The sequence below is a fragment of the Dama dama genome, chromosome 30 (genome assembly GCF_033118175.1).
Source record: "Dama dama isolate Ldn47 chromosome 30, ASM3311817v1, whole genome shotgun sequence".
NCBI classification, from domain to species: Eukaryota; Metazoa; Chordata; class Mammalia; order Artiodactyla; family Cervidae; genus Dama; species Dama dama.
Window position 1 is genome coordinate 17,175,852 of NC_083710.1, and position 25,419 is coordinate 17,201,270.

The 25,419-nt window shown below is 39.2% G+C and overlaps 1 protein-coding gene across 2 annotated transcripts in view; it reads left to right on the plus strand.

Moving 5' to 3' along the window:
* The window catches only part of DNAJC15 (DnaJ heat shock protein family (Hsp40) member C15), an 82,448-nt gene that overhangs the window by 49,900 nt on the left and 7,129 nt on the right, over positions 1-25,419 (plus strand). For both annotated transcript variants that reach the window (XR_009691337.1, XM_061133514.1), the window contains exons 4-5: positions 2,813-2,889; positions 7,136-7,206. Coding sequence is in view for 1 of the 2 variants with exons in the window: in XM_061133514.1 (XP_060989497.1) it covers positions 2,813-2,889; positions 7,136-7,206 (148 nt within the window). In the remaining variant the exon portion in view is untranslated. The remainder of the gene's footprint in view (positions 1-2,812; positions 2,890-7,135; positions 7,207-25,419) is intronic.

The following is a 25,419-nucleotide window of genomic DNA, read 5'->3' on the forward strand; positions in this document are numbered from 1 at the left end:
AATTTGTCCGTGTTAATATGTGTACTTAAACAATTTGATTCCCTTCCAGTTTGGAGGAGGAGATTGTTTTTTGTTTTCTTACTAGCTTGTTAATCACTTGGAATTTGGGGTAGTACCTTATATTGCTCACAGCACTGGTACACTGACAGGAACAACTGTGTGGTGAAGGACAGAGTTTCACTTGTCTCATTTGAAAAGTTCCTGGCACATATTAGGTGCTAAAGTATTTGTTGAAGGATTAATTGTCAGGGGATTATTACCAATGGAAATTTATGACAAGCCGGTCAAAAAGAACACGTTATATAAATGGCCAGATCTGGCTCCCTTGGACTCTTTTTACACTCTAGTAATTTCCTTGGTTTCCTTTATTTAGTCCTTAAAAAAAAAATGTATAAGTAACCATGTTCATTGTTGAAAATTTAGAAAGTATAAATGAACATGAAGAAAATAATATTCATAATTCCACCACCCCAAAATAACATTGAGTGGGTGTATACTTTCAGATTTTGTTTTATGCAAGCACATACTTATTTATCATTCCTTAGGAAAGGGTTCACATTTTAGAAACATGTGCACATTCAATCATGTATGTACGTTTTTCCTTGGTAAAGTTGAGTTCACGCATGCAGTTTTCTCTAAGCGCTCCTGAAAAGTTGTGTCTCTCTGCTGTCTCCCATTCCTTTCTTCCTGTTCTCTCCTAAACTCACTCTAATCAAACCTTCACGCCCAGTCCCTTCAGTTAGCCTTAGGTTTAGCAAAGGTTAAATCCAGAGGTTTAGCCTCAGCTCCGCTGCTGTTTGACCTCTCAAAAGCTTGGCACTGTTTTCCACTTCCTCACTTTGGGCGCCTGCTTCTCCTGCCCCCGCACGGCTGGGCCTTCACAGTGCCCGTTGCTGACCCCTCTCCATTTCTCTGCCACTGAATGTTGCAGTCTCCAGGGCTCAGTCTTCCCCCTTCTTAGCTACTCTCCGTCTCCAGGTGATCGCGTTTAGTCTCCTGGCTTTAAATACCGTCTGTGTACTGGTAATTCCCCAATGTTATCTCCAGGTCAGGCATTTCCTCCACTTACATACATAGTAGACATCTGAAACTTGATATAACCAAAACCAACCTCCTGATATCTATCACCCACAAAAAACAAATAACCACTCCTCCTCTAAGTCAGTAATTGGCAATTTAGGCCAGAAACCTTGCAGTCATTTGCAGTTGAAGTTCTCTGGAAACCAGAATGAGACACAGATTAGCAAGCTGTTAGTTTATTAGAGAATGCTCTGAGGATCAACAGCTCCAGAAGGCAAGAGAGGGAAGAAGGATGGAGGGATAATTTAGGCTGCAGTGCAGTCTTAGCACAGGCCTGAGGCAGCTGGTTGGCGGGGCGGGGCACGGGGGGCCTCTGACTCTCAGGTGACTCATCGTGGTTGTCCCAGCTTGTGGCCAGGGGCCATGAATCTAAATGACATCACCTGGGAAGCTCAAGGACTGAGCCCTGGAGAACTCCAGTGTTTGTACCATGACGTCAGCCAGCTGTCAGCTAGAGGCTGCCCTGGGAAGGGGATGTGGGCTTGGCATTCTTCAGCAGAGGCCGTTGCTGGAATTTGCCTTCAGGGTGCTGTCTGCCAGCAGCAGCCCCGGGGTCTGAGGAGTAGTGCCTTGCTCCTGAAGGGGCCCTGTGCTGAGTACGGCAGCGTTTATTGCGTCATCTTTCCCTGCTTTTTCTCCTACCCCACATTCAATCCAAGCTCCATATCCACCCCAAATCTGACAGCTCTGGCTTCTTCCTCTTCTACCAGTTTGGTCCAAACCACCACCGTCTCTCGCCTAGATTGTTGTTGTGTCCTTACTGGCCTCCTGCATCCACTCTACCTGTCTCCGCAGAGTAATCCTTTTAGTTAATTTCATTTATGAATGTATTTTTGGCTGTGCTGGGGCTTCTTTGCTGCATGGGCTTTTCTACAGATGGAGCAGGCGGGGGCTGCTCTCTAGCTGCCGTGTGTGGGCTTCTCACTGGGGCGGCTTCTCTTGTGAGGGGCATGGGCTGTGGTGCGCACAGGCTTCACCAGTGGCGGCCCGCGTGCTCAGCAGTTTTGGCTCCCGGGCCCTAGAGCACAGCCTCAGTAGTGTGGCCTGTGGGACCTTCCCAGATCAGAGATCAAACCCCGGTCTCCTGCACTGGCAGGCGGATTCTTACTCACTGAGCCACCAGGGCAGCCCTAGAGTAACCCAGGTCACATCTGTGCACCCAGTGCTCTGGCCCTCCTGCCACTGGGAGTGAGATCCCGTCATTTCCGTTGCTCCCAGGGCCCTCCCCGCCTGGCCTCCGTCCCTTCCCTGCCACTCCTCTCCTCCTCGCTAGGACCTCTCCAGCCACGCTGACCCTTGGGTCCAGTCTTCTGGTCCCTCCTGGCCTTCCCGTCTGCTCTCCTGATGGCCTCCTTGTCTTGTCAGTTTCTCCTCCCCTTTTCAGTCAGCCCGTCTTGTAGGTTAAAAAGATGTCTGTCATCTCAGCAGTAACTTGGTCAAGGTTATCCAATGAGAAAATCCCTGTAGAGCATAGAAAAGTTGAAGCCTTTGTTTCTCCCGCTCTCTCTCGTTCCTCAGTGCAGGAACGTTAGTGTACTGGGAAGTGGAAACAGCAGTTGACGCGCTGAGTGATGCCGAGGTTTGCTGTCCAGTGCTCTCCCGCCCCGCCTCCCATGGTTCCGGGTTGCCTTCTGGAAAACCCTCTCCTCCCACTGCAGCTGTGTGGTAGGGTCGGGGTCATGCCCCTTCATACGTGGAGCTGACCATCTCTCGCTCTTTGTTCCCTGTACAGAGCTTTTCATCCTACTACAGAGGAGGATTTGAACAGAAAATGAGTAGGCGAGAAGCGAGTCTCATTTTGGGTGTAAGGTAGGTGTGCTGCGTAAGTGTTATTTTGTTCTGTGGCTGAGTTTGTCTTGAAAAAGGAGAAAATGTTACAGTAAAATTATCTTTATATTTTAAATTATGAATAGGCAGAGGAGAAAATAGCAAAGTTTTACATTTCCAGACCTTGAGTCTAAGAGATTATCCTACTACTTCTAAAAAAAAAAAAAATCAGGCATAGTTGTGCTGTGCCTTTATCCCTCAACAAGGAGCTGTTGTGTTTGAACACTAAAATTTCAACACAGTTATCAAAACCCCTTATTGTGACCTTAAATTCTTTCTGAATTCAGTTTTCTAATTTGATCTGTATCATATTTTCAGTTATATCATGGAATCTATTCCACGATTTGACAGCTAGCATGTTTTATTATACTTATTTCACCTTAGTAGCCATTTATTGTCTGACTTTGAACAGTATAGGAGATAGTTAATGATCCTTTGTGATTACTGTATGATATCATTTAACACTGAGAATTAAGAATACATCCCCTAGCATAGATTTACCAGTATCTATATTTGTTTATGTTCCCTAGAGCTCACTCAAAATTTTACTTGGGTTGGTTATAGTATGTCACCTACAACAAATCTTACGGTGACTTAGTCAACATAATTAAGCAGAATAGATCATAAAGTCCTATATTGACAGAATTTTTAAGTCTCTTGTAGGTTAGCAGATATTTAAAGCCAAAACATTTTGTTATTTCTTATGACTAATCAAAAAAACCACACACACAAAAAGTGGATAAGAGAGAAACAGGTCAGTTTGGCTTGGTGCTTCAATTAAATATTGAAAGAGGTGAGCTTTCTCACCAAGAATACAAAAAACAAATGATTTTAAGGAGGGGAAACCACAGTGTTAAATTAGCTGTGTTGCTAACTATTCTTTGCTTTAATATTAATCTGAATGCCATTGTTATTTTTCTGAGGTCCCTATATTATCCCATTTGCATTCTGGATATGTGAATACAAAGCACATTACTAAACCAAACAAAAGTGTTTGAGGTATCATTTAATATCATCCAGGGTACTCCTGTTTCTAGTATAGATAATTCGGAGTTGACTTAGATACATGGTTATTAAGTTTTATTCCATTGAGCGGGAAGCTGTCCAGAATTTCACAAGGAAAATTGAATGACTAACAGCGCAGACTGAATAACAGTGAATCCGGGTACCAGTATCAGTTTTACCACTTGTTAGCTGGGTGGCCTCAGCGTCACCATTAGTTTCTCCTGCATAGGACTGCTGCAAAAATTAACACATAGGAAGTTTTTTTTAGCATAAACATGGCACTTAGTAACTACTCAGTAAATACCAGCTAAGCAAACAGATTCTGGTTCTGTCACAGAGGCACTGATTTTTAGCTTTTGTGCACGTTAGCTTCTTCAGTTTTGATTTGAATTAATACTGCTTTGCCTTGTTGGAGTAAAATGCCCCACGCAGTACCTTTTCCATCAAAGCGCTTACCAGAGAACAAGTGCTGAGCCTCTCCTGTCTCTCTCCTGAGTGCAAAGTCTAAATATTTGCCTTTAACGCATTACATAGAAAGGCAAAGTTTGTTTGCTTTCCTCTAGCCCTTTCTTTCAGTCAGGCAGTGTTGTTCTGAGGAAATTTTTTTAAGATGTGAATACACTGCTGTGGTTCCATTTTCCTTGGTCTTGGAATCCAAATGATTTAGACTATATGACAAGTAGGTAAAGACAAAATGGGGCTGACTCTGTTGATACCCTACTTAAAAACAAAGAAATTCTCTTATGTTACTAGATGATTCTATGTTTTCTTACCATATTGCATAAAGCCTAAATTGCTTGGGAAAACTTACTATACCTGCTATTTTCTGAAATTACACATACATTTGTGATACTCAGACTTTCTAAAAGCGTCTGTGGAACTCTCTCTAAATGTTATTTAATAGACTAGTAGTAAAACCAAAGCTGCTCTATTTGCTACAGGATCAGGAAACACTGCTGTGTTCTATGCACCCTCATCCCCTATCTCACTCAAATACATTCCAGGGAGCAGTTTGAAATCCCTGATCTGGGCAACATTGCATTTCAAGTTCCATTTTCAATTCATAGTGAAATTGCCTGTGCTGGAGGTATATCAGATCTACATTTAATTATTAATGCTTTGTTTAAGAACAAAGATTCTCTCATTTAGGTAGGTGTTTTGTTTCTAGGAATGTATCTATTTCTTCTAGGGTTTCCAGTGTCTTGTTGTATAGTACAGCCTCTTATCCTTTGTATTTCTGTTGTATCAGTTGTAATCTCTCCATTTTCATTTCTGATTTTACCTGAATTCTCTGTTTCCTTGGTGAGTGTAGCTTCTGGTTTGTCTGTTTTCTTTACATTCTCCAAAAAACAAAAACAACTCTTGGTTTCATTGTTTTTGGGTTTTTTTTTTTTTTTTGGTCTTTTAGTCTCTATTTCATTTGTTTTCACTGTGATTTTTCTTTTTCTTCTACTAATTTTAGGCTTAGTTTGTTCTGCCTATACTTCCCTGCAGTGTAAAGTTAGGTTGTTTGAGTTCTTTTCTTTCCCCTTAGTGTAGGATTTTAATACTATAAACTTTCCTCTTAGAACTGCTTTGGCTGCATCCCAGAAGTTTTAGTAGGTTATTTCTTTGTCTCAGGATATATTTTGGTTTTTCTTTTGGCTTCCCCTTTAACTTAAGACGTATTTATTTTCTTTACAGAAGAATACTTTATATGCTTATGTTGCACTTGATAGTGTATTTTTAGCCTGTTTGCTGGTCTGTTGTTTAACCCCAGGAGATTAGAAGCAGCAAGTAACAGCTTGAGACTAAAATCCTGCCAGAATTGAGGATTGGCAACTGACAGCAAGGAATGTGTATTCAAAACAGAATGGAAACATTTTATGACCAATTAGGAGAAGGGCAAGCAAACCTCTGCAGACCTTGAGAATTTCTTTCCACTTAACTGATACTGGTGGTAATGTTTTTTGAGTCATTCGAGAAATGCTAGATTAGATTATTTATACTTCATTTTTTTAGTGTACATTTTTACTTATGAGAAAATTATAACTCAGAGAGTTAAGTAAGCAAGACACAGTTTTATAGATAATGAGCAATGGATTTAAACCTGTGTCTGAATATCTCTAAAAGTACCTGCTGTTAGTCCCTGTAGTGTGGTTCATCCATACAGATCATTTTGAGTTTCATAGCAGACACCATGTGCTTTGAGTTAGCCACTGTTATTTTCCTTTGAGGCCCAGAAAAATAGCTTAGATAAGCTAGTGTAAATATTAAGTAGCAACTCCAGGCTTTTGTTACTATTAGTGTAAATTTTTTTTCTTGCCTAGAAAATGTACTAGAAAGAATGATTTCCAGTACTTAAATAAATTAGGTTTTACAGGGATACTTTCAGGCTTATATAACTTTCTCCTACAGTTTTTGTTTAGAGTTTAGGCTCTCACAGCCAAGCTTTTCCCATAGATGTCTCACAAAACTAAATAAATTAATGAGCTATGAAGAGTTTTGAGATTTTCTGTTGAAAGATAATAATAGTAAAAACTAACTATTTTGGAACATTTGCTACACATACCAGACCTTGTTGTAGCACTTTGTTGGCATTAACTAATTTAATCCCTCGTAATTACTTTATGAGGACTGTGTTGTTCCTGGCTCGGTTTTACAATGAAGAATCTGAAGCACAGGGAGGGTGAAACATGTGGCCAAGGCCACCCCATCCTTCTTGGAGGTGGAAAAGGCACCCGCTCCAGTGTTCTTGCGGGGAGAATCCCATGGACAGAGGAGCCTGATGGGCTGCGGTCCGTGGGGTCTCAGAGAGTCAGACCTGACTGACAGTGTGAGCACACACACCCCACCCTCACGGCAGTGCTGGGGTTAAACTCCTGCTGTCTGGCCACTCTAGGGTTCAGATACCTGTTTGTTACGTCGTATGTACTGCCTTCCCCCGAAAGAGCCTGAAGCATAAATTTTCACACTCAAAGTAATAGTCTACAGACTATGATTTCCCTGTCCTATTTCTTATGGATATATTTTTTTAATTGAGACAAAGGACTAAAGAAGGTACATGTAGCCTTGGATCTGATTTATTTTGATGGTTGGTAGAATGAAGTGACAAGCTGTAATTTTATATTTATCCACAAGATGGTGAAATTCTCATTAGTTTTTAATTTCTTGAAACTCATATAAACTGTTAATTTATAATCTGCATTTGATGCTATTTGTTACAAGCACTTTCTTTTTACAGCCCATCTGCCAGCAAGGCCAAGATTAGAGCAGCTCACAGGAGAATCATGATTTTGAATCACCCAGATAAAGGTAGGGAAAATTCTGTTTTTCATAATATGTGAACCAGCATACGCTCTGTATTTCTTTGTTTACTTTAACTCATTATAAATGATAATATTTGAAATGGAAATTTATATGTCACACGTGTTGTGAGTTTTCTTATAAATAAATGAGCATTTAGATTGGAGTTCAGTGACTTACAGAGGTGATAGATTTATAGTTATCAGCTGTTGAGAACTTAGTTCCTGATTTCTATTTGTAAGCTATCTAACCCCTGTTTGAGGCTCCTAGCATTTTGATGGAAAAGAGAAAAGGTGAATTATGGACTCTTTGATTGTATAAACTGATTTGGGTATAATGAATTTTATTTGTTTAACCTTACACATAAAAGCCCAAGATTTAGAGGATATTCTCTAAATCTCTGCATGTATGTCACACATGATGCTGAGTTTCTTAATTTTATTTTGGAAGGCTCTGAGGCTGAGCCATTTGTTTTTCACTGGCCAGGTTTTTAATGTAAATTTATCTTACAGAAAGACAATTATTATAACTTTAACTACACTACAGCTGCTTGAGAGAGAAAGCCCATATGTTCATTACTGTTTCTGCTCTACAATAACAGATGGTGGAAAGTTACACTGTATTTTAGGAGTCAAAAGTGGGGGTGGAGGGTGGGGGGTGGCAGAGAGTGCAGGGTTTCTTGTATCCTTACATACTTTTAATTTTTGAATTATTTTGAAAAAAGTTAAAAGCAAATTTTGGGTTCCTCTCCATCCTAACTGACTCCAAAATAAGGCATTCTTTTTCGGCTTTCTCACTTAATTACTTACTATAAAAATCCTTTTCACTGAATATCATCTCCTTTGGTTTTTGCACTTGATATTCCTTCATGTGAGTAAACCAGAGACTAAACTTTGAAAAGAGGTTTTGCTTAAAATTTCTAAACAGCTTCAACAGTTAGTCAAAGATCCATTCAACTAATTTACTTTGCATTGTGGGTTTTCAGAGTAATTGACTCAGAAACAAATGTGTTTTAAGGGCCTACTTGAAGCTTTCTGTCTCCTAAACATCTTCCATCCCTTCCGGGTCAAGTGTGTGGCCTTCTCTGATTGATTGCAGGGGGATTAAGCACTTTTATCTTTCAGATGATTGACAAGCTATTGATTGTGTCTACTGGCAAAGAATTAAGCTCTAAAAATGTTCCTAAAAGAATATGTATTTTTAGATACTTTCAGTAAAAAAAAAAAAAAAAAAAGAATGTTTTATGTTTGTTATGAGCCAGTAATGGTTAAAGAATTATTTGATTTATTCTGAGATTGTATATTTATGAGAAGTGGAGCTGTTGGCTCCCCCTGATGTGCTTACTAATATTCTCCAGTCTGGTGGCATTGTGGGAGGGAATGGATGTAGAAGTATTCTTCCCCGACTTTTGCCTTCTAGCTTGCAACATGGGCTTGAACATCTCATAATCTCTCTAAATGTCAGTGTTATCATCTACAAAATGAATGGATTTTTCACAAGCCTTTTTTGGGTATGTGATATAATGTAATGTTTTTATATACCTGTTCAATTAATTAAGAATCCTCTCTCTCTATTTGGATCACATTTTTAACTAAAGAAAGATGCTTTTAATCACCAGTTGTCAATAACAGATGTGTTGACAACTGGAGACATCTTGTTCATATAGTTGCTCATTCATCCAACGTTTTACAACATTTGGAGTTTCAGAGAGTTCTTAGACTTCTTAAAACCCATCCATATACTCATAGTTAAGAATTCTTGCTCTAGTAAAAATATGATGATTTAAGGGATATTGCCAACTACTTGAGGGAAAAGAATTCATATATGTTGGAGCTGGGAGATGATCATAAATCTGGAAACTGTCTCTTCAGAGGGAAGGTTGTTTTGCTTCATTTTTAAAGGGAAGAAGATAATAGATTTTGTTGTTGTTTATTTTTACAATGGTTTAAATATTCTGATTTCTAACTCTACAGTAGTGTTACCCCCCCCCCCAAAGAATATTTATTTATTTATTAGTCTGCACAGGATCTTAGTTGTGGCATATGGGGTCTAATTCCCTGACCAGGGAAGTGTGAAAATGGGCAGGCTTTCCTGGTGGCTCAGACCATAAAGAATCTGCCTACAGTGCAGGAGACCTGGGTTTGATCCCTGCTTCTGGAAGATCCTCTGGAGGAGGGAATGGCTTCCCACTCCAGTATTCTTGCCTAGAGAATCCCATGGACAGGAACCTGTAGGCTACAGTCCATGGGGTCTCACAGAGTTGGACATGACTAAGCAACTAAGCATGTGAGAATCTGCAACTCTCATTTTGCCTCCGCTTTTGTAATTCTTCACCATATTTGCTTTGGCCAGGTCACCCTTGAGTGTTACATAGGTGGTTGCAAAAACTTGACTCCTCTACCCAGTGCTTCTGAAATACATGAGTATTCTCCCCCCACCACCCTACTCACAAATGACTTTTCTCCTGGTTTTGCCACCAGCTGGTAAAACAAAAGCTAGAACTTCAAATGTGTGATCGGTGATAATTTGTTACATATTTCATTATCACCTTGGGCAGAGAAAGTGACACCAGAAAAATTAGCTGTGGAAATGACTGGAAATAAAATTTTTGTAACCAGTTTTAAGTGAGCATTCAGATGTACTTTGGTAAAAAGTAAATTTTGCCTTTTCTTTGAGTGAAAAAAGGTTAATGCAGTAAACATGTCTCAGATCTTTGATTTAATGCCTTTAGAATACCTTTTAATTAGATTATAGTTTTAAAAATTATTGGAGAAAAAGGTTAGTTGTTATGAAGTCAGTAGTAGTAGTGTTAATCTCTAAGTTGTGTCCAACTCTTTGTGACCCCATGGACTGTAGCCCACCAGGCTCCTCTGTCCATGCAATTCTCCAGGCAAGAATACTGGGATGGGTAGCCATACCCTCCTCCAGGGGATCTTCCTGACCCAGGGATTGAACCCAGGTCTTCCACATGGCAGGCAGATTCTTTACCGTCTGAGCCATCAGGAAAGCCCAAGACAACTGGAGTGAGTAGCCTATCCCTTCTCTAGGGGGTCTTCCCGAACCAGGGTCTCCTGCATTGCAGGCAGATTCTTTACCAGCTGAGCCACCAGGAAAGCCCCATGTAACTTGAAATCAGTAGTTTGACATTAATGCCTAACAAAAGTACAAAGGAAAACAGACTAAGTTAACTCTGAAAAACCATGGAACCTCTCATAGACTACCTATCCATGCTTCTCAAAGTGTAGTTTGGCTGTTCGTTCCAGGCGGGTTTGTTGCCTGTGTGCAAGAAATCAAAAACTAAAATCAAAAGTAAGCCTTCAGACATCTTTATAGATATTTGACATTGTTGTGACATCAAGTGTGTGGTACCTTTGTGTTTTGTAAAATATTGGTCCACCACAGAGTAGAAGACAAGTTTTTAAAGTGCTTCACCATGCAACATCACTTTCAGTCTACCTCAACCTTAAAGGAATCACTGTCTTGATGTATAATATCATAGGTTAGCTTTGTCTCTTGAATATCTAGTCATGTGCATCTGGCTGCTTTCGATCAACATTGTCACTGTGGTATTCATCCCTATTGTAAAGTGGAGCAAGTGTTTGTTCATTCTCATTAATACAGCAGCCTTAGCAAGGTGTGCACTATGGACCCCCAGGATTACTCTTTTAGGAATTTATTCTTCCCTTTTTGATTTTCAAGTCTTTTTTGGGTATACAAAGTAATTATTTTTTGAATTCCATGTGGTGGCTCAGATGATAAAGAATCTGCCTGCAATGCAGGAGACCCAGGTTTGATCCCTGGGTTGGCAGGATCCCCTGAAGAAGGAAATGGCAACCCTTTCCAGTATTCTTACCTGGAGAATTCCATGGACAGAGGATCCTGGTGGGCTACAGTCCATGGCATCTCAGAGTCAGACACGATTGAGTAACTATCACACACACACATGTATTTTGTAGGAAAGTAACAATTTCCAATTTTTGGTCTCAGATCAAAAAATGTATCAATAAAAATGATCAACTAGAGAGATCTATTGGAGAAGGCAATGGCAGCCCACTCCAGTACTCTTGCCTGGAAAATCCCATGGATGGAGGAGCCTGGTGGGCTGCAGTCCATGGGGTCACAAAGAGTTGGATAGGACTGAACAACAACAAAATTTAAATTCAAAAAGGATAAATATAATATTCTTTTAGGGCCCCAAAATCAACTGTATAAATATAGTAAAGAGATATGGCTGTGTTTCACATGAAAGAGAGTCATATGGGTATTTTTGATCTCAAAGGCTATAATATTCAGCAATGTAAAAGCCACTAAAAATAAGTCAGTGCATTCTTAAGCTGCATTAAAGGGCACACAGTATCTATAGGACTGAATATTACCACAATCTTCTGTACTTGTTGCTCATTTATTCTAGTATTTATTTAGTTATAAATTTATAACTAGTATTTATTATCCAGCTGTGCTGAGCTGATGTTAGATCTTGTCTAAAATTTTGTGTTCCTTTCTAGATGCCAAATTTTGTAAGACATTGACAAACTAAGTATTATTCGGAGGAAACCAAACAGGATGTTGAAGAGCTGAAAAAAGCAGTGTCCTATGAGTGGTCTTCAATTCATTCAGTGAATACTGATTAAGTACTTAATGTAAGCCAGACAGTGTGGTAGACCCTGAACAAGACAGGCAAAGACCTTGCCTTCATAGATCTTACATGCCACTAGGAGAGACAAATAGGACATAGATAGTCAGTAGATTAAAAATGGTCCCAGTTCTTCGTAGCACCTCTCATCAAGGGGTGGTCTCATTTCTAACTGTGTATATACAGGCTGGCCTTGTTATTTGCTATAAACAGTGGAATATAGCAGAAGTGACACTGTGTGAATTCTGAGCCTTGGCCTCGAGTAGCATTGCAGCCTCAGCTGTTACCCTCTTTGAACCTGGAGACTACCGTGTGGAAAAGGCAGGTTGGTCTGTGCCTCCTGAAGGATAAAGACTAGGTTAAGAGTCAGGTCTTGCCGTCCCAGCTGAAGTCCCAGGGAGGCCATCCGGTACCATGTAGCCTTGGCCGACCCGGCCCAGCTCGGAACTGCCCGGCTTACCCATGGAATGGTGAGGGGAGGGGCGAAACAACAGTTGTTAGTAGCCAGTGAGTTTTGGGGAGTAGTTAGGCAGTAAAGGCTAGTATGAAAAATGTCACATGATGATAAGGGCTTTTAAGAAAAATAAAGCAGAGTAGGGGAGGGATAGAGATTGGCAGCTGGGGAGGAGGCAGTTGCAGAATCACTTATAGTCATCCTAAAAGTTCTCTCTAAGGAGATCACTGCCTCAGTGGACACGAGTTTGAGCAAACTTCAAGAGACGGTGACGGACAAGGAAGCCTGGCGTGCTGTAGTCCATGGGTCGCAAAAAGCCGGACACACCTGAGCAACTGAACATAAATTGGGAGCTGGGCAGTGTTCGAGGCACTGGCACTCAGCAGTGGAAAAAGTGATGTTCAGGCAAAGCAGTAAAGGTAATCTGAGATCAAAAACTGTCGGAGGACGGTTTCTTCTCAGAGGTATAATAGGAGATATTCTTGTATTGTGTAATATGTAGAACCCTTTAAGACTTCCAACTCTAGGTTTCTGTGATTCTCTAATGATCTGATAAACTGAATCAGACTCAAAGTATTCTTCAGAGCCTTCTCTGTTTAATTTTTTAAAATTATATTGAGATATAATTCAAGTACCATATGATTCACCTACTTAAAGTGTACAGTTCACTCAGTCAGTCAGTCAGTTCAGTCGCTCAGTCATGTCTGATTCTTTGTGACCCCATAGACCACAGCACGCCAGGTCTCCTTGTCCTTCACCAACTCCCAGAGTTCACCCAAACCCATGTCCATTGAGTCGGTGATGCCATCCAACCATCTCATCCTCTGTCATCCCCTTCTCCTGCCTTCAGTCTTTCCCAGTATCAAGGTCTTTTCAGATGAGTCAATTCTTTGCATCAATTGGTCAAAGTATTGGAGTTTCAGCTTCAACATCAGTCCTTCCAATGAATATTCAGGACTGATTTCCTTTAGGATGGACTGGTTGGATCTCCTTGCAGTCCAAGGGACTCTCAAGAGTCTTTTCCAACACCACAGTTCAAAAGCATCAGTTCTTTGGCACTCAGCTTTCTTTATTGTCCAACTCTCACATCCATATATGACTACTAGAAAAGCCATAGCTTTGACTAGACGGACCTTTGTCGGCAAAGTAATGTCTCTGCTTTTTAATATGCTGTCTAGGTTGGTCATAGCTTTTCTTCCAAGGAGCAAGCGTCTTTTAATTTCATGGCTGCAGTCACTATCTGCAGTGATTTTGAAGCCTAAGAAAATAAAGTCTGTTACTGTTTCCACTGTTTCCCATCTATTTGCCATGAAGTGATGGGACCAGATGCCATGATCTTAGTTTTCTGAATGTTGAATTTTAAGCCAACTTTTTCACTCTCCTCTTTCGCGTTCCTCAGGAGGCTCTTTAGTTCTTCGCTTTCTGCCGTAAGGGTGGTGTCATCTGCATATCTGAGGTTATTGATATTTCTCCTGGCAGTCTTGATTCCAGCTTGTGCTTCACAATTCACTAGTCTTGAGTATATTTATAGATGTATGCAACCATCACCACAGTCAGTTTTAGAGTATTTTCATCACCTCAGAAGGAAACCCTGTCATCCTTTAGCTTCACCCTCATCCAATCTCCCTATCCTCAGTTCTATTCTGTCAATGTGTATGTTTGTCCTTGTGCCGGTACCACACTGTCTTGACAACCTTTGCATTATAATACATTTTCATTTTTTGAAGTGTGAGTCATCTTACTTTATTCTTCTTTTGTAGGATTGTTTTGGGTATTCTGGGTCCCCTGCAATTGTAGGTGAATTTCAGAATCAGCTTGTCAATTTTGACAAAGGAGTTGACTGGAATTCTGATAGAGATTTTGTCGAATCTGTCAGTCAGCTTAGGGAATATTGCCATCTTAATGTTAAATCTACTTATCCATGGACATGGGATGTTTTTTCACTTACTTAGATCTTTAATTTCTTTCAATAATATTTTGTAGTTGCAAAGTGTTTTGTTCTTTTTCCCATTGTTGTGAATAAAATTATGTTCTTAATTTCATTTTTGGATTGTTCGATGTGAGTGTATAGGAATATCATTCATTTTTAAATATTTGTTTTATGTCCTTCAATCTTGCTGAAGTTGTTTATTCCAGTTGGTTTTCATTTTTGGATCATTAGAATTTTCTAACTATAAGACTATGTCATCTGTGAATAGTTAGTTTTATTTCTTCCTTACCAATATGGATGCAATTCATTTCTTTTTCTTACCTAATTTTCCCTGACTAGAATCTCCAGTACAGTATTGAAGTTGTAAGAGGGGACATTCTTGTCTTATTTCTGATCTTACGGAAAAGCATCCAGTTGCCTAGTAATGGGTATTACGCGAAGTGTGGTATTATTAGCTGTGGGTTTTTCATAGATAATTTTTATCAGATTAGGAAGTTCCTTTCTAGTTTTTTGAGCCTTTTAATCATGAACTGATGTTGGACTTTGTCAAATGCTTTTTCTGCATCTATTTAGGCTATTATGAGATTTTTGTTTTTTATTCTGTTGATGTAGTGAGTTACATTAATTGATTTTTGGCTGTTAAACCAACCTTTCACCCCTGAGAAAAGTACCACTTAGTCATGGTACACAGGTATTTTTAATGTGCTGTTGGATTTAGTTTGTTAGTATTTTGTTGAGTCTTTTACATTCACATTCATAAGAAATATTGATCTGTAGTTTTCTTGTGATGTCTTTGTTTGGCTTGGTATCAACATAATGTGGGTCTTATAAAGAGGAATTAGAAAATGTTCCTTCCCTTTCTATAAACCGTCTGTACCTGGGTTTTCTATGCATAGATTTTTGATTACTGATTCAGTTTCTTTACTTGTAATAGGTCTATCAGATTATCTATTTCTTCTTGAGACAGTTTTAGTAATTTATGTCTTTTGAGGAATTTGTCTAATTTTGTAGTTTAGGTTATTGAGATTTTTTTTTCTTTTTTAATACAGGCACTTACAACTATAATTGCCTTCTAAGCACTACTTAAGTTGTAGTCCATAAGTATTTATTTCCCAAATTTGTCCTTGTTATTGATTTTTAGGAGCTTCCCAAGTGGTGCTAGTGGTAAACAACCCACCTGCCAATGCAGGAGACGTAGAGATGTAGGTTTGATTCCTAGGTGAGGAAGAGCCCCGGGAGGAGGGCATGGCACCCCACTCCAGTATTCTTGCTTGGAGAATCCCATGGACAGGGGAGCCTGGTGAGCTACAGTCCATAGAGTCTCAAAGAGTCAAACACAACTGAAGTGACTTAGCACACATGTACAGATTGATTTCTAATTTCATTCCTTTGTAGTTGGAGAATATAATGTATTATTTCTATCCTTTTAATTTACTGAGGTTTGTTTTACGGCCTAGCATATGATTTCTCCTGGAAAATGTTCATGTGCTGTTGAGAAGAATGAATGTTCTGTTGTTAGGTGGAGTGTTCTGTAGATGTCTGTCAGGTCTAGTTGGTTTTAAATGTTGTACAAGTCTTCTACTTCCTTGTTGATCTTCTGTCTAGTTGTTCTGTCCATTTTTGAAAGTGGGACATTAATTCTTGTTGTTGAATTGTCTGTTTCTCTGTCAGTTTTTGTTTCATGTGTTTTGATGCTCTGTTAAGAGTATGTGTGTGTGTGTGTGTTTATGTGCGGGCACGCACGTGTGTGCACTCCGTCACTTGGTCTTGTCTGGCTCTTTGTGACCCCATGGACTGTGATGCACCAGGCTCCCCTGTCCACGGGATTCTCCAGGCAGGAATACTGGAGTGGGTTGCCATTTCCTCCAGGGGCTCTTCCTGGCCCGGGGATTTAACCCTGTTCCCTTGAGTCTCCTACACTGGCAGGAGGATTCTTTACCCCCGCACCGCCCGAATGTAATTGTTGTATCCGTTTGTTGTGTTCAGTCGCCCAGTCACGTCCAACTCTCTGCGACCCATGGACCGCAGCACAAAGTCCAGGTTGTATCTCTAGTAATACTTTTTGTTATAAAATCTCATGATATAGCCATTCTAGCTTTTCCATAGTTGGTGTTTCATGATATATTTTTTTTCCAATACTTTGATTTGTGATTTTGAATCTGAGGTCTGTCTCAAGACTTCCCTGGTGGTCTAGTGGTTAAGACTTCATGTTTCCATTGCAAGGGGCACAGATTTGATCCCTGTTCAGGGAACTAAGATCCTGCATGCTGTGCAGAACAGCCAAACTAATAATAATAATAATAAAATTATTTTTATTATTTTATTTAAAGTCTGTCTCCCGTAAAAGGGCTATTGTTGGATCATGTTTTTTTAATCCAACCTGACAATGTAATGATTGATTGGATTGTTTAATCCATTCACATATGTTAAATTATTGATATAGTTTGATTTATGTGTGCATTTACTTTTTGTTTGCTATCTCGTGTCTTTTTTGCCCCTCTGTTTTTCTTCCTTTATGTTTTCTTCTGTACTGAGTGAGTACTTTCTAATGTATTTTGATTTTATTACTTCATTATTTTTGAGGGTTTTTTGAAGTGATTGCTTTAGGGTTTAACCATATACATCTTAAGTTTTCAGAATCAGCTTCAGACTTAGACAAGCTTAATTCTTATACTATATATAGGAATAATACTTCTATAGCCCTTCCCTTTTATGGTATTATTGTTACGCATATAACATCTACTGTCACGAGCCTAACTACACTGTTAGAATCATTACTGTCTGTTGTCATTTTCTCAATCTGTAACACCTTTGCTCTCATATGTGTCCTTTGTGCTATTACTAGCACATGTAATATGCAAGTATTGCATTTCTATATGTTGTAGGCCCAATAATACATTTTGTGCATATTATTTTATACCATTACTTTTCCCACCAGCTAAGAGAAAATGAAAATTGGGCATTTATATTGTCTTTTATAATTACAGTTATATTTACTAGTGCTCTTTGTGTATGTCAGTTGTAATTACCACCTGAAGTCACTTTCTTTCAGCCTAGAGAATTTCCTTTATTTGTTCTAGTGGATCTGTTAACAGTAAGTTCTTTCAGTTTTTGTTTATCTAGGATGCTGTTTCACTTTGTTTCTGAATAACAGCTTTACTGAATAAAGGACTATTGGTCCACAGTTTTTTCTTTGAGGACTGTGATTATGTTATTCCACTGCTTTCCTGTCCTCCATTGTTTCTGCTAAGTTAGCCGTTTATCATATTGGGCTTCCTTTATAAGTGACACGTTGTCGTTCTTTTGCTACTGTTAAAAGATAAACTGAGGCGTATTAAAAATTTTAAGAGTCTGTTTGAGCAAAACTTGATTAGAATTGGGCAGCACCAAACTGGAAGTGGTTAGGAGCTCTCTAGAGGAAAGACTTCCATGGAGGAGAGGCAGAGCAAGCAAGGAGTTACTTGCTTGGCTGTAGCTTAAGAATTTGCTTTACTTGGAAAGAGGTGGCTCTGTGTAATTAGCTGTGCTTGGGTTTTAATCTCTTAATGTTGAGAGACTTATTGGCTTAGGGTTTCCTGTGATTATGTAGTCTCCTAAGGCACTAAAGCCACCTCAGTCTAATGGCCTCTCTGTTTATTTAATTTAATGTTACCTTCCATATTTTCTCCTTGTCTTTGACTTTTAGCATTTTTTTATGGTGTGTGTTTTAGGTCTTATTAGATTAATCCTACTTGGAGTTTGTTGAGATTCTTGGGTGTGTAGGTTATTGTTTTTCAATAACCTTGGAAAGTTTTTAGCTACTATTTCTTTAAAGACGTTTTTTCCCCTCCTTTCCTCTCCTGGTACTCCCATTTCATGTGATTTATAGATTTTACAATGTCCTACATTTCTCTGAGGCTTTGGTTTTTTCCTCCTTCATTCCCTTTTCTCTCTGATGTCAGCTTACATACTATCAATCACTGTATCTTCAAGTTCACTAGTTCTGTCTTATGCCAGTTCAGATCTACTCTTGAGCCCTTCTGGTAATTTTTTAAAAACTTTAAGTTCTGTGAATGTATAGTTCTGTGACTGTATAATGTGAAATTTTAGTTCTGTGAATGTATAATGGCTACTTTGGAATCGGTTCCCATAAATCCAACGTTTGGTCACTCTCACAGGTAGTTTCTGTGGCTACTTTTTTCATGATGTATACATGGGTCATGCTGTCATACTTGCCTGTTCCTTCACATGCCTTGAAATACTTTGTTAGAAGCTGAATATATTAGATTAGATATTATAGCAGCTCTGGGTATTGGTCTGCCACCCTTTTGCTGATGATGAAGGCTTGTTATTGTTGTCTGTTTATTTGTTTAGTAACTGGCTGGATTCTTATAGTGAAGTAGCCTAAGGCCTTGAGGACTAGGAAAAGAGTTTGAGGTCTGAGTATTTATTCTAAGGGAGCCAGGCCCAGGGTAGAGCTTCTGATCCATTTTCCTGTGCCTGAGGCTCAGCACCGGGCATCTGGAGGCCAGAAGAGAAATACACAGGTCCACCCAGCCCTTCCCAGAAACAGGCCTCTGTGCAGGAGCTAAATACACAGGTCCACCCAGCCCTTCCCAGAAACAGGCCTCTGTGCAGGAGCTGGGGGGGAGGGAGCCCTGTGTTCTGGCTGCAGCAGTCCAGTGTGGAGTCTCTGCCTTGCTGAGTGGAGAGGGGAAAAGGAACAAGCTGTTTCCCACAGACTCCTGCCTCTTTTTCTGAATTTTCATACTCTTAATAGATATCTCTTTTTTGTTTTTGTTTTGAAGACTGTTTCTAGAGGCTTCCAGTGATTGGGAGTTATTATATAGTATTGACCAGTTGCACTGGGAAGTGGGTCAGCAGAACTCCTCCTTCTGGAAATCAGTCTCCTATATGCTGCTACGTGATTTTAACATCTTTCTTTTAAGAAGGGTGGGTGAACTTTTAAGAACCCTTCAATTCAGGAGATTGCAATACTTCTTACTTCAGTCTTACAGACTTGGGATATAGAAATTCATGTTTTAATCAGACTTAAGGAATATGTAGATCTGTATAAAGAAGACCCAAGGATAAAAGGGAACTTATATATTCTTAATCTTCACGTTGATGTATTCTATGAAACTCCCATTAGTAATAAATTATACAGGCATACCTCAAAGATACTGGATTCAGTTCCAAACCACCCCAATAAAACAAATACTGCAGTAAAGCAAGTCACACAGATATTTTGGTTTATCAACACATAGAAAAATTATGTTTATGTTTATACTGTACTGTTGTCTGCTAAGTGTGAAATAGCATGATGCTTAAAAAACAGTGTATACAGTGGAATATTACTCAGCTATAAAAAAGGACACATTTGAGTCCATTCTAATGAGGTGGATGAAACTGGAGCCTATTATACAGAGTGAAGTAAGTCAGAAAGAAAAACGCCAATACAGTATACTAACGCATATATATTGGATTTAGGAAGATAGTAACAACAACCCTATGTGCAAGACAGCAAAAGAGACACAGATATAAAGAACAGACTTTTGGACTCTGGGAGAAGGTGAGGGCGGGATGATTTGAGAGAATAGCTTTGAAACATGTATATTACCATATGTGAAACAGACCACCAGTCCAAGTTCGATGCATGAGACAGGGCACTCAAAGCTGGTGAACTGGGACCACCCAGAGGGGTGGGGTGGGGAGGGAGGGGGAGGGGGGTTCAGGGTGGGGGACACATGTACATCCACGGCTGATTCCATATATGGCAAAAACCACCACAATAAAGTCATTAGCTTCCAATTAAATAAATAAATTAAAAAAAAAACAGTGTGTATACATACTGTTGGAGAAGGAAATGGCAACCCACTCCTGTAGTCTTGCCTGGAGAATCCCATGGACAAAGGAGCCTGGCGGGCTACAGTCCATGGGGTCTCAAAGAGTTGGACACGACTGAGTGACTAACACACATACATACTTACTGTAATTAAAAAATAAACCTGTTATAAAAATGGCACCAATAGACTTACTTGACACAGGGTTGCCACAGACCTTCAATCTGTAAAAAACTCAATATCTACGAAGTGCAATAAAGCAAAGTCTGATCAAACAAGGCATACCTGTACCTAACCTTGCAGCAGTTGTTAGTTGTAGACTATTTGCTTATTTTCTTTTGTGCTGGTTAGGATTTTTCTTTACCCAGATGTTTTGCAGATGTTTATCTCTAAAGCATCCACTCCTAACATTTGTTTGCTCTATTTTCTGTCTCTCTGGAGTGATTTTACTTTAGTGAAACTGGTCCTTGATGTGAGAAGATGAGGGAATGGTGATTCGCCACTTCCTTCTCTCCATCAGGGACACATGTCTCAAGTCCCTTCTGTGTACTCAGAGAGATCTAAGGCCTGATTGCTCTTCAAGATATTTATTATCTAATGGTTAGATAAGTATATATTAATACTTTAAAAGTAAACCACAAGGTGTGATTTTACAATCTTCCCAAGAAGGAAAGGGCTTCTCAAGTGGCACCAGTGGTAAAGAACCCACCTGCTGATGCAGGAGACGAAAGCGATGCAAGTTCAATCCCTGGGTCGGGATGATCCCCTGGAGGAAGGCATGGCAGCCCACTCCAGTGTTCTTGCCTGGGAAATCCCATGGACTGAGGAGCCTGGTGGGCTGTTGTCCATAGGGTCGGTCGCAAAGTGACTTAGCACACTGAAGAAGGAAGAGGACTCGGGATGGGGTTAGAAACCTGCAGAAAGTAGAAAAGGTTTACAACAACCAAATGTTTAACATGGTAGAAATTTAATAAACAAAGAATTATGTAAACAGAGTGAGAGACAGCATGGTATGGTAATCGTCCTGGGAGTCCTGACCCTGCCTCATTTTAACTCCCTGGCTAGGGTTGGGCAAGTAACTAAACTTGTTTGTGATTCAGTCTCTTTAGGTAATGAAAATAAGAACTGAGCAACTACAAAGGATAGTTGGATGAACCAAATGAAATAATACATTAGAATAATGCCTAGTTACTACCCTCATCACCGTGGTCTTGATCACAGGTTTTCTGAGCCCCAGTGATTTTTGGATAGTATTAATTGGTAGTGTCATCAGACTTCATGGAGGTCAACATATCTCCAGTGTTTAGTAAAGTTTTAAAAACTTAAGTATACCTTCATAAAAGTACACAGCTCATTAAGTATACAGCCCAATGAATTATCATGAAGTGAATCCATTTATGTAGCCAATACCCAGATTATGGCAGAAAACAACAAAATTCTGTAAAGCAGTTATCCTTCAATTAAAAAATATATTAATGAAATAAAAGAAATAAATTCACACAAAACTTTCTCCTCATGTACATTTCTGGCCATTCCCCACTCACCAAAGATGACCACTGTTTTAGTTTTTATTGCCATAGATAAGCTCTGCCTGTTTTGAACTTTATATATATATATATATATATATATATATATATAATCTAAGTGTATCGTCTTCTATGCTTTGTCTTTTCTCATTTTATTATCTTTGTGAAACTCATTCATGTAGCAGTGAATCCTGTAGTAATTCTTTCATTCTTTTTGCTGCATAGTATTTCATTACATGAATATCCTGCTGCTTATCCATTTTTTTCTTGGCAGTTTTTTTTCTCTCTTTTGTTACCTGACTTTGGGAACATCATAGACTCTTTGTGTTCTAGATATGAGTCCATTGTATTACATGTATCTTTTCTCTTTGGCTTCTTTTTGCCTACCTTTATTGATGCTCATTCATTAATAGAAATTCTTAATACTGTTACAGATCAGTTATGGTTGAAACTTTACCTTTATAATTATTGCTTTGTTTAGCTTAGGAAACTTTTGCTTGTCTCAAAGTCATGAAGTCAATTTCTGGAAACTTTATTATCCTATCTAGTTACATCTTAGAATGGAATTTTCTACATGGTTTGAGATAATGGTAAAGTTTCAGTTAGTTTTATATAGATATCCAAGTGGTCCTGCACTATTTCTTGGAATTATTTCTCTATTTTCTTTCATCTTCCCTTGATTAATTTCTTGTGCCAGTACCACAGCTATAATTATATAGCTTTATAACAAATCCTCATTTCTGGTATATAAACTCTTTACATTTTTTGTTACTTAAGATTTGTGAGGGGTGGGCTATGTTTGGCCCTTTATATTTTACTGTTTTAGGAACTATCTCATCAATTTGCATATGCACATTCACAATTCACACACAACCTCCTAGGATATGATTGGGATTGCTATGAATCTATAAGTCAGTTTGGAGCAAACTGGCATCTTTACAACAGTGATTTTTCCAATCTGTGAACAAGACATCCTTTCATTTATTTCAGTTCAGTTCAATTCAGTCGCTCAGTCGTGTCCGACTCTCTGTCACCCCATTGACTGCAGCACACCAGGCCTCCCTGTCCATTACCAACTCCCAGAGTTTACTCAAACTCATATCCATCGAATCAGTGATGCCATCCAACTATCTCATCCTCTGTTGTCCCCTTTTCCTTCCGCCTTCAATCTTTCCCAGCATCAGGGTCTTTTCAAATGAGTCAGTTCTTCCCATCAGGTAGCCAAAGTATTGCAGTTTCATCTTCAGCATCAGTCCTTCCAATGAACACCCAGGACTGATCTCCTTTAGGAAGGACTGGTTGGATCTCCTCGCAGTCCAAGGGACTCTAAAAAGTCTTCTTCAATACCACAGTTCAAAAGCATCAGTTCTTCAGCACTCAGCTTTCTTTATAGTCCAACTCTCACATCCATACATGACTACTGGACAAACCACAGCTTTGACTAGACAGACCTTTGTTAGCAAAGTAATGTCTCTGCTTTTTAATATGCTACCTAGGCTGGTCATAACTTTCCTTCCTGGGAGCAAGCGTCTTTTAATTTCATGGCTGCAGTCACCATCTGCAATGATTTTGGAGCCCGAGAAAATTCTCTCACTGTTTCTACTGTTTCCCCATCTATTTGCCTTGAAGTAATGGGACCAAATACCATGATCTTAGTTTTCTGAATGTTGGATTTTAAGCCAACATTTTCACTCTCCTCTTTCACTTTCATCAAGAGGCTCTTTAGTTCTTCGCTTTCTGCCATAAGGGTGGTGTCATCTGCATATCTGAGGTTATTGATATTTCTGCCAGAAATCTTGATTCCAGTTTGTGCTTCATCCAGCCCAGCATTTTTCATGATGTACTCTGCATATAAGTTAAATAAGCAGGGTGACAATATACAACCTTGACGAACTCCTTTCCTGATTGGGAACCATTCTGTAGTTTTATGTCCAGTTCTAACTGTTGCTTCCTGACCTGCATACAGATTTCTCAAGAGGCAGGTCAGGTGGTCTGATATTCCCATTTCTTTAAGAATTTTTCACAGTTTGTTATGGTCCACACAGTCAGAGGCTTTGGCATAGTCAATAAAGCAGAAGTAGATGTTTTTCTGGAACTCTCTTGCTTTTTGAATGATCCAGTGGATGTTGGCAATTTGCTCTCTGGTTCCTCTGCCTTTTCTAAATCCAGCTTTAACATCTGGAAGTTCACGGTTCATGTACTGCTGAAGCCTCACTTGGAGAATTTTGAGCATTACACTGCTAGCTTGGGAGATGAGTGCAATTGTGCAATAGTTTGAGCATTCTTTGGCATTGCCTTTCTTTGGGATTGGAATGAAAACTGACCTTTTCCAGTCCTGTGGCCACTGCTGACTTTCCCAAATTTGCTGGCATATTGAGTGCAGCACTTGCACAGCATCATCTTTCAGGATTTGAAATAGCTCAACTGGAATTCCATCACCTCCACTAGCTTTGTTTGTAGTGATGCTTCCTAAGGCCCACTTGACTTCGCATTCCAGGATGTCTGGCTCTAGGTGAGTGATCACACACCATCATGATTATCTGGGTCGTGAAGATCTTTTTTGTATAGTTCTTCTGTGTATTGTTGCCACCTCTTTGAATATCTTCTGCTTCTGTTAGGTCCCTACCATCTCTGTCCTTTATGGAGCAAATCTTTGCATGAAATGTTCCCTTGGTATCTCTAATTTTCTTGAAGGGATCTCTAGTTTTTCCCATTCTATTGTTTTCCTCTATTTCTTTGCATTAATCACTGAGGAAGACTTTCTTATCTCTCCTTGCTATTCTTTGGAACTCTGCATTCAAATGGTTATATCTTTCCTTTTCTCCTTTGCCTTTCACTCTCTTCTTTTCTCAGCTATTTGTAAGGCCTCCTCAGACAGCCATTTTGCTTTTTTGCCTTTCTGTTTCTTGGGGATGGTCTTGATCCCTGTCTCCTGTACAGTGTCATGAGCCTCCGTCCATAGTTCATCAGGCACTCTGTCTATGAGATCTAGTCCCTTGAGTCTATTTCTCACTTCCAGTGTGTAATTGTAAGGGATTTGATTCAGGCCATACCTGAACAGTGCGTTCTCTTGGCAAAACTCTGTTAGCCTTTGCCCTGCTTCATTCTGTACTCCAAGGCCAAATTTGCCTGTTACTCCAGGTGTTTCTTAACTTCCTACTTTTGCATTCCAGTCCCCTATAATGAAAAGGACATCTTTGTTGGGTGTTAAGTTTATTTAGGTTAACTTTATTTCAATGAGATTTTTCAGTTTATAGTTATGCATAATTTGTTAGATTTGTTCCTAGGTGTTGATTCTTATTGTGTTGTTTTAAAATGTATATTATATAGTTATTTCTAGGACATAAAATGTTAATGTTTATGTATATTGCTGTCATATCCACCATTTTGTTAAACTCCGTTATTAATTCTGTGATTTTGTCTTTAGAGCCTTTGATTTTTTTGCTTACTCAGTCATTCGATTTATGAAGAATGACAGTTTCTTTCTTTTTAGTCCTTTGGGGCAGGGAGTGGAGGGGGGGCATTGATTATAATGGCCAGAAATTCCAATAAAGTGTTAAATAGAAGTGATTGTAGATATCTTTTCCTTGTTGCTTATCTCAGAGCCAAAGGTTTCAGCATTTTACAACTAAGTATGATATTTGCTATATTTCTTTTGATAACTTCCTCTCACATAAAAGAAGTTTCCCTCTATTCTTAGCTTACTTAAAGTTTTTATTGTAAGTGTACGTTTTCTGCATTTGTTTAAGTAATTATACATGTATTCTTCCTTATGTTAATGTAATGAATTAAACTGATTAATTTTCTAATGTTAAAGCCAGTCTTGGATTTCTGATATAAACCTAACTTGGTTATGA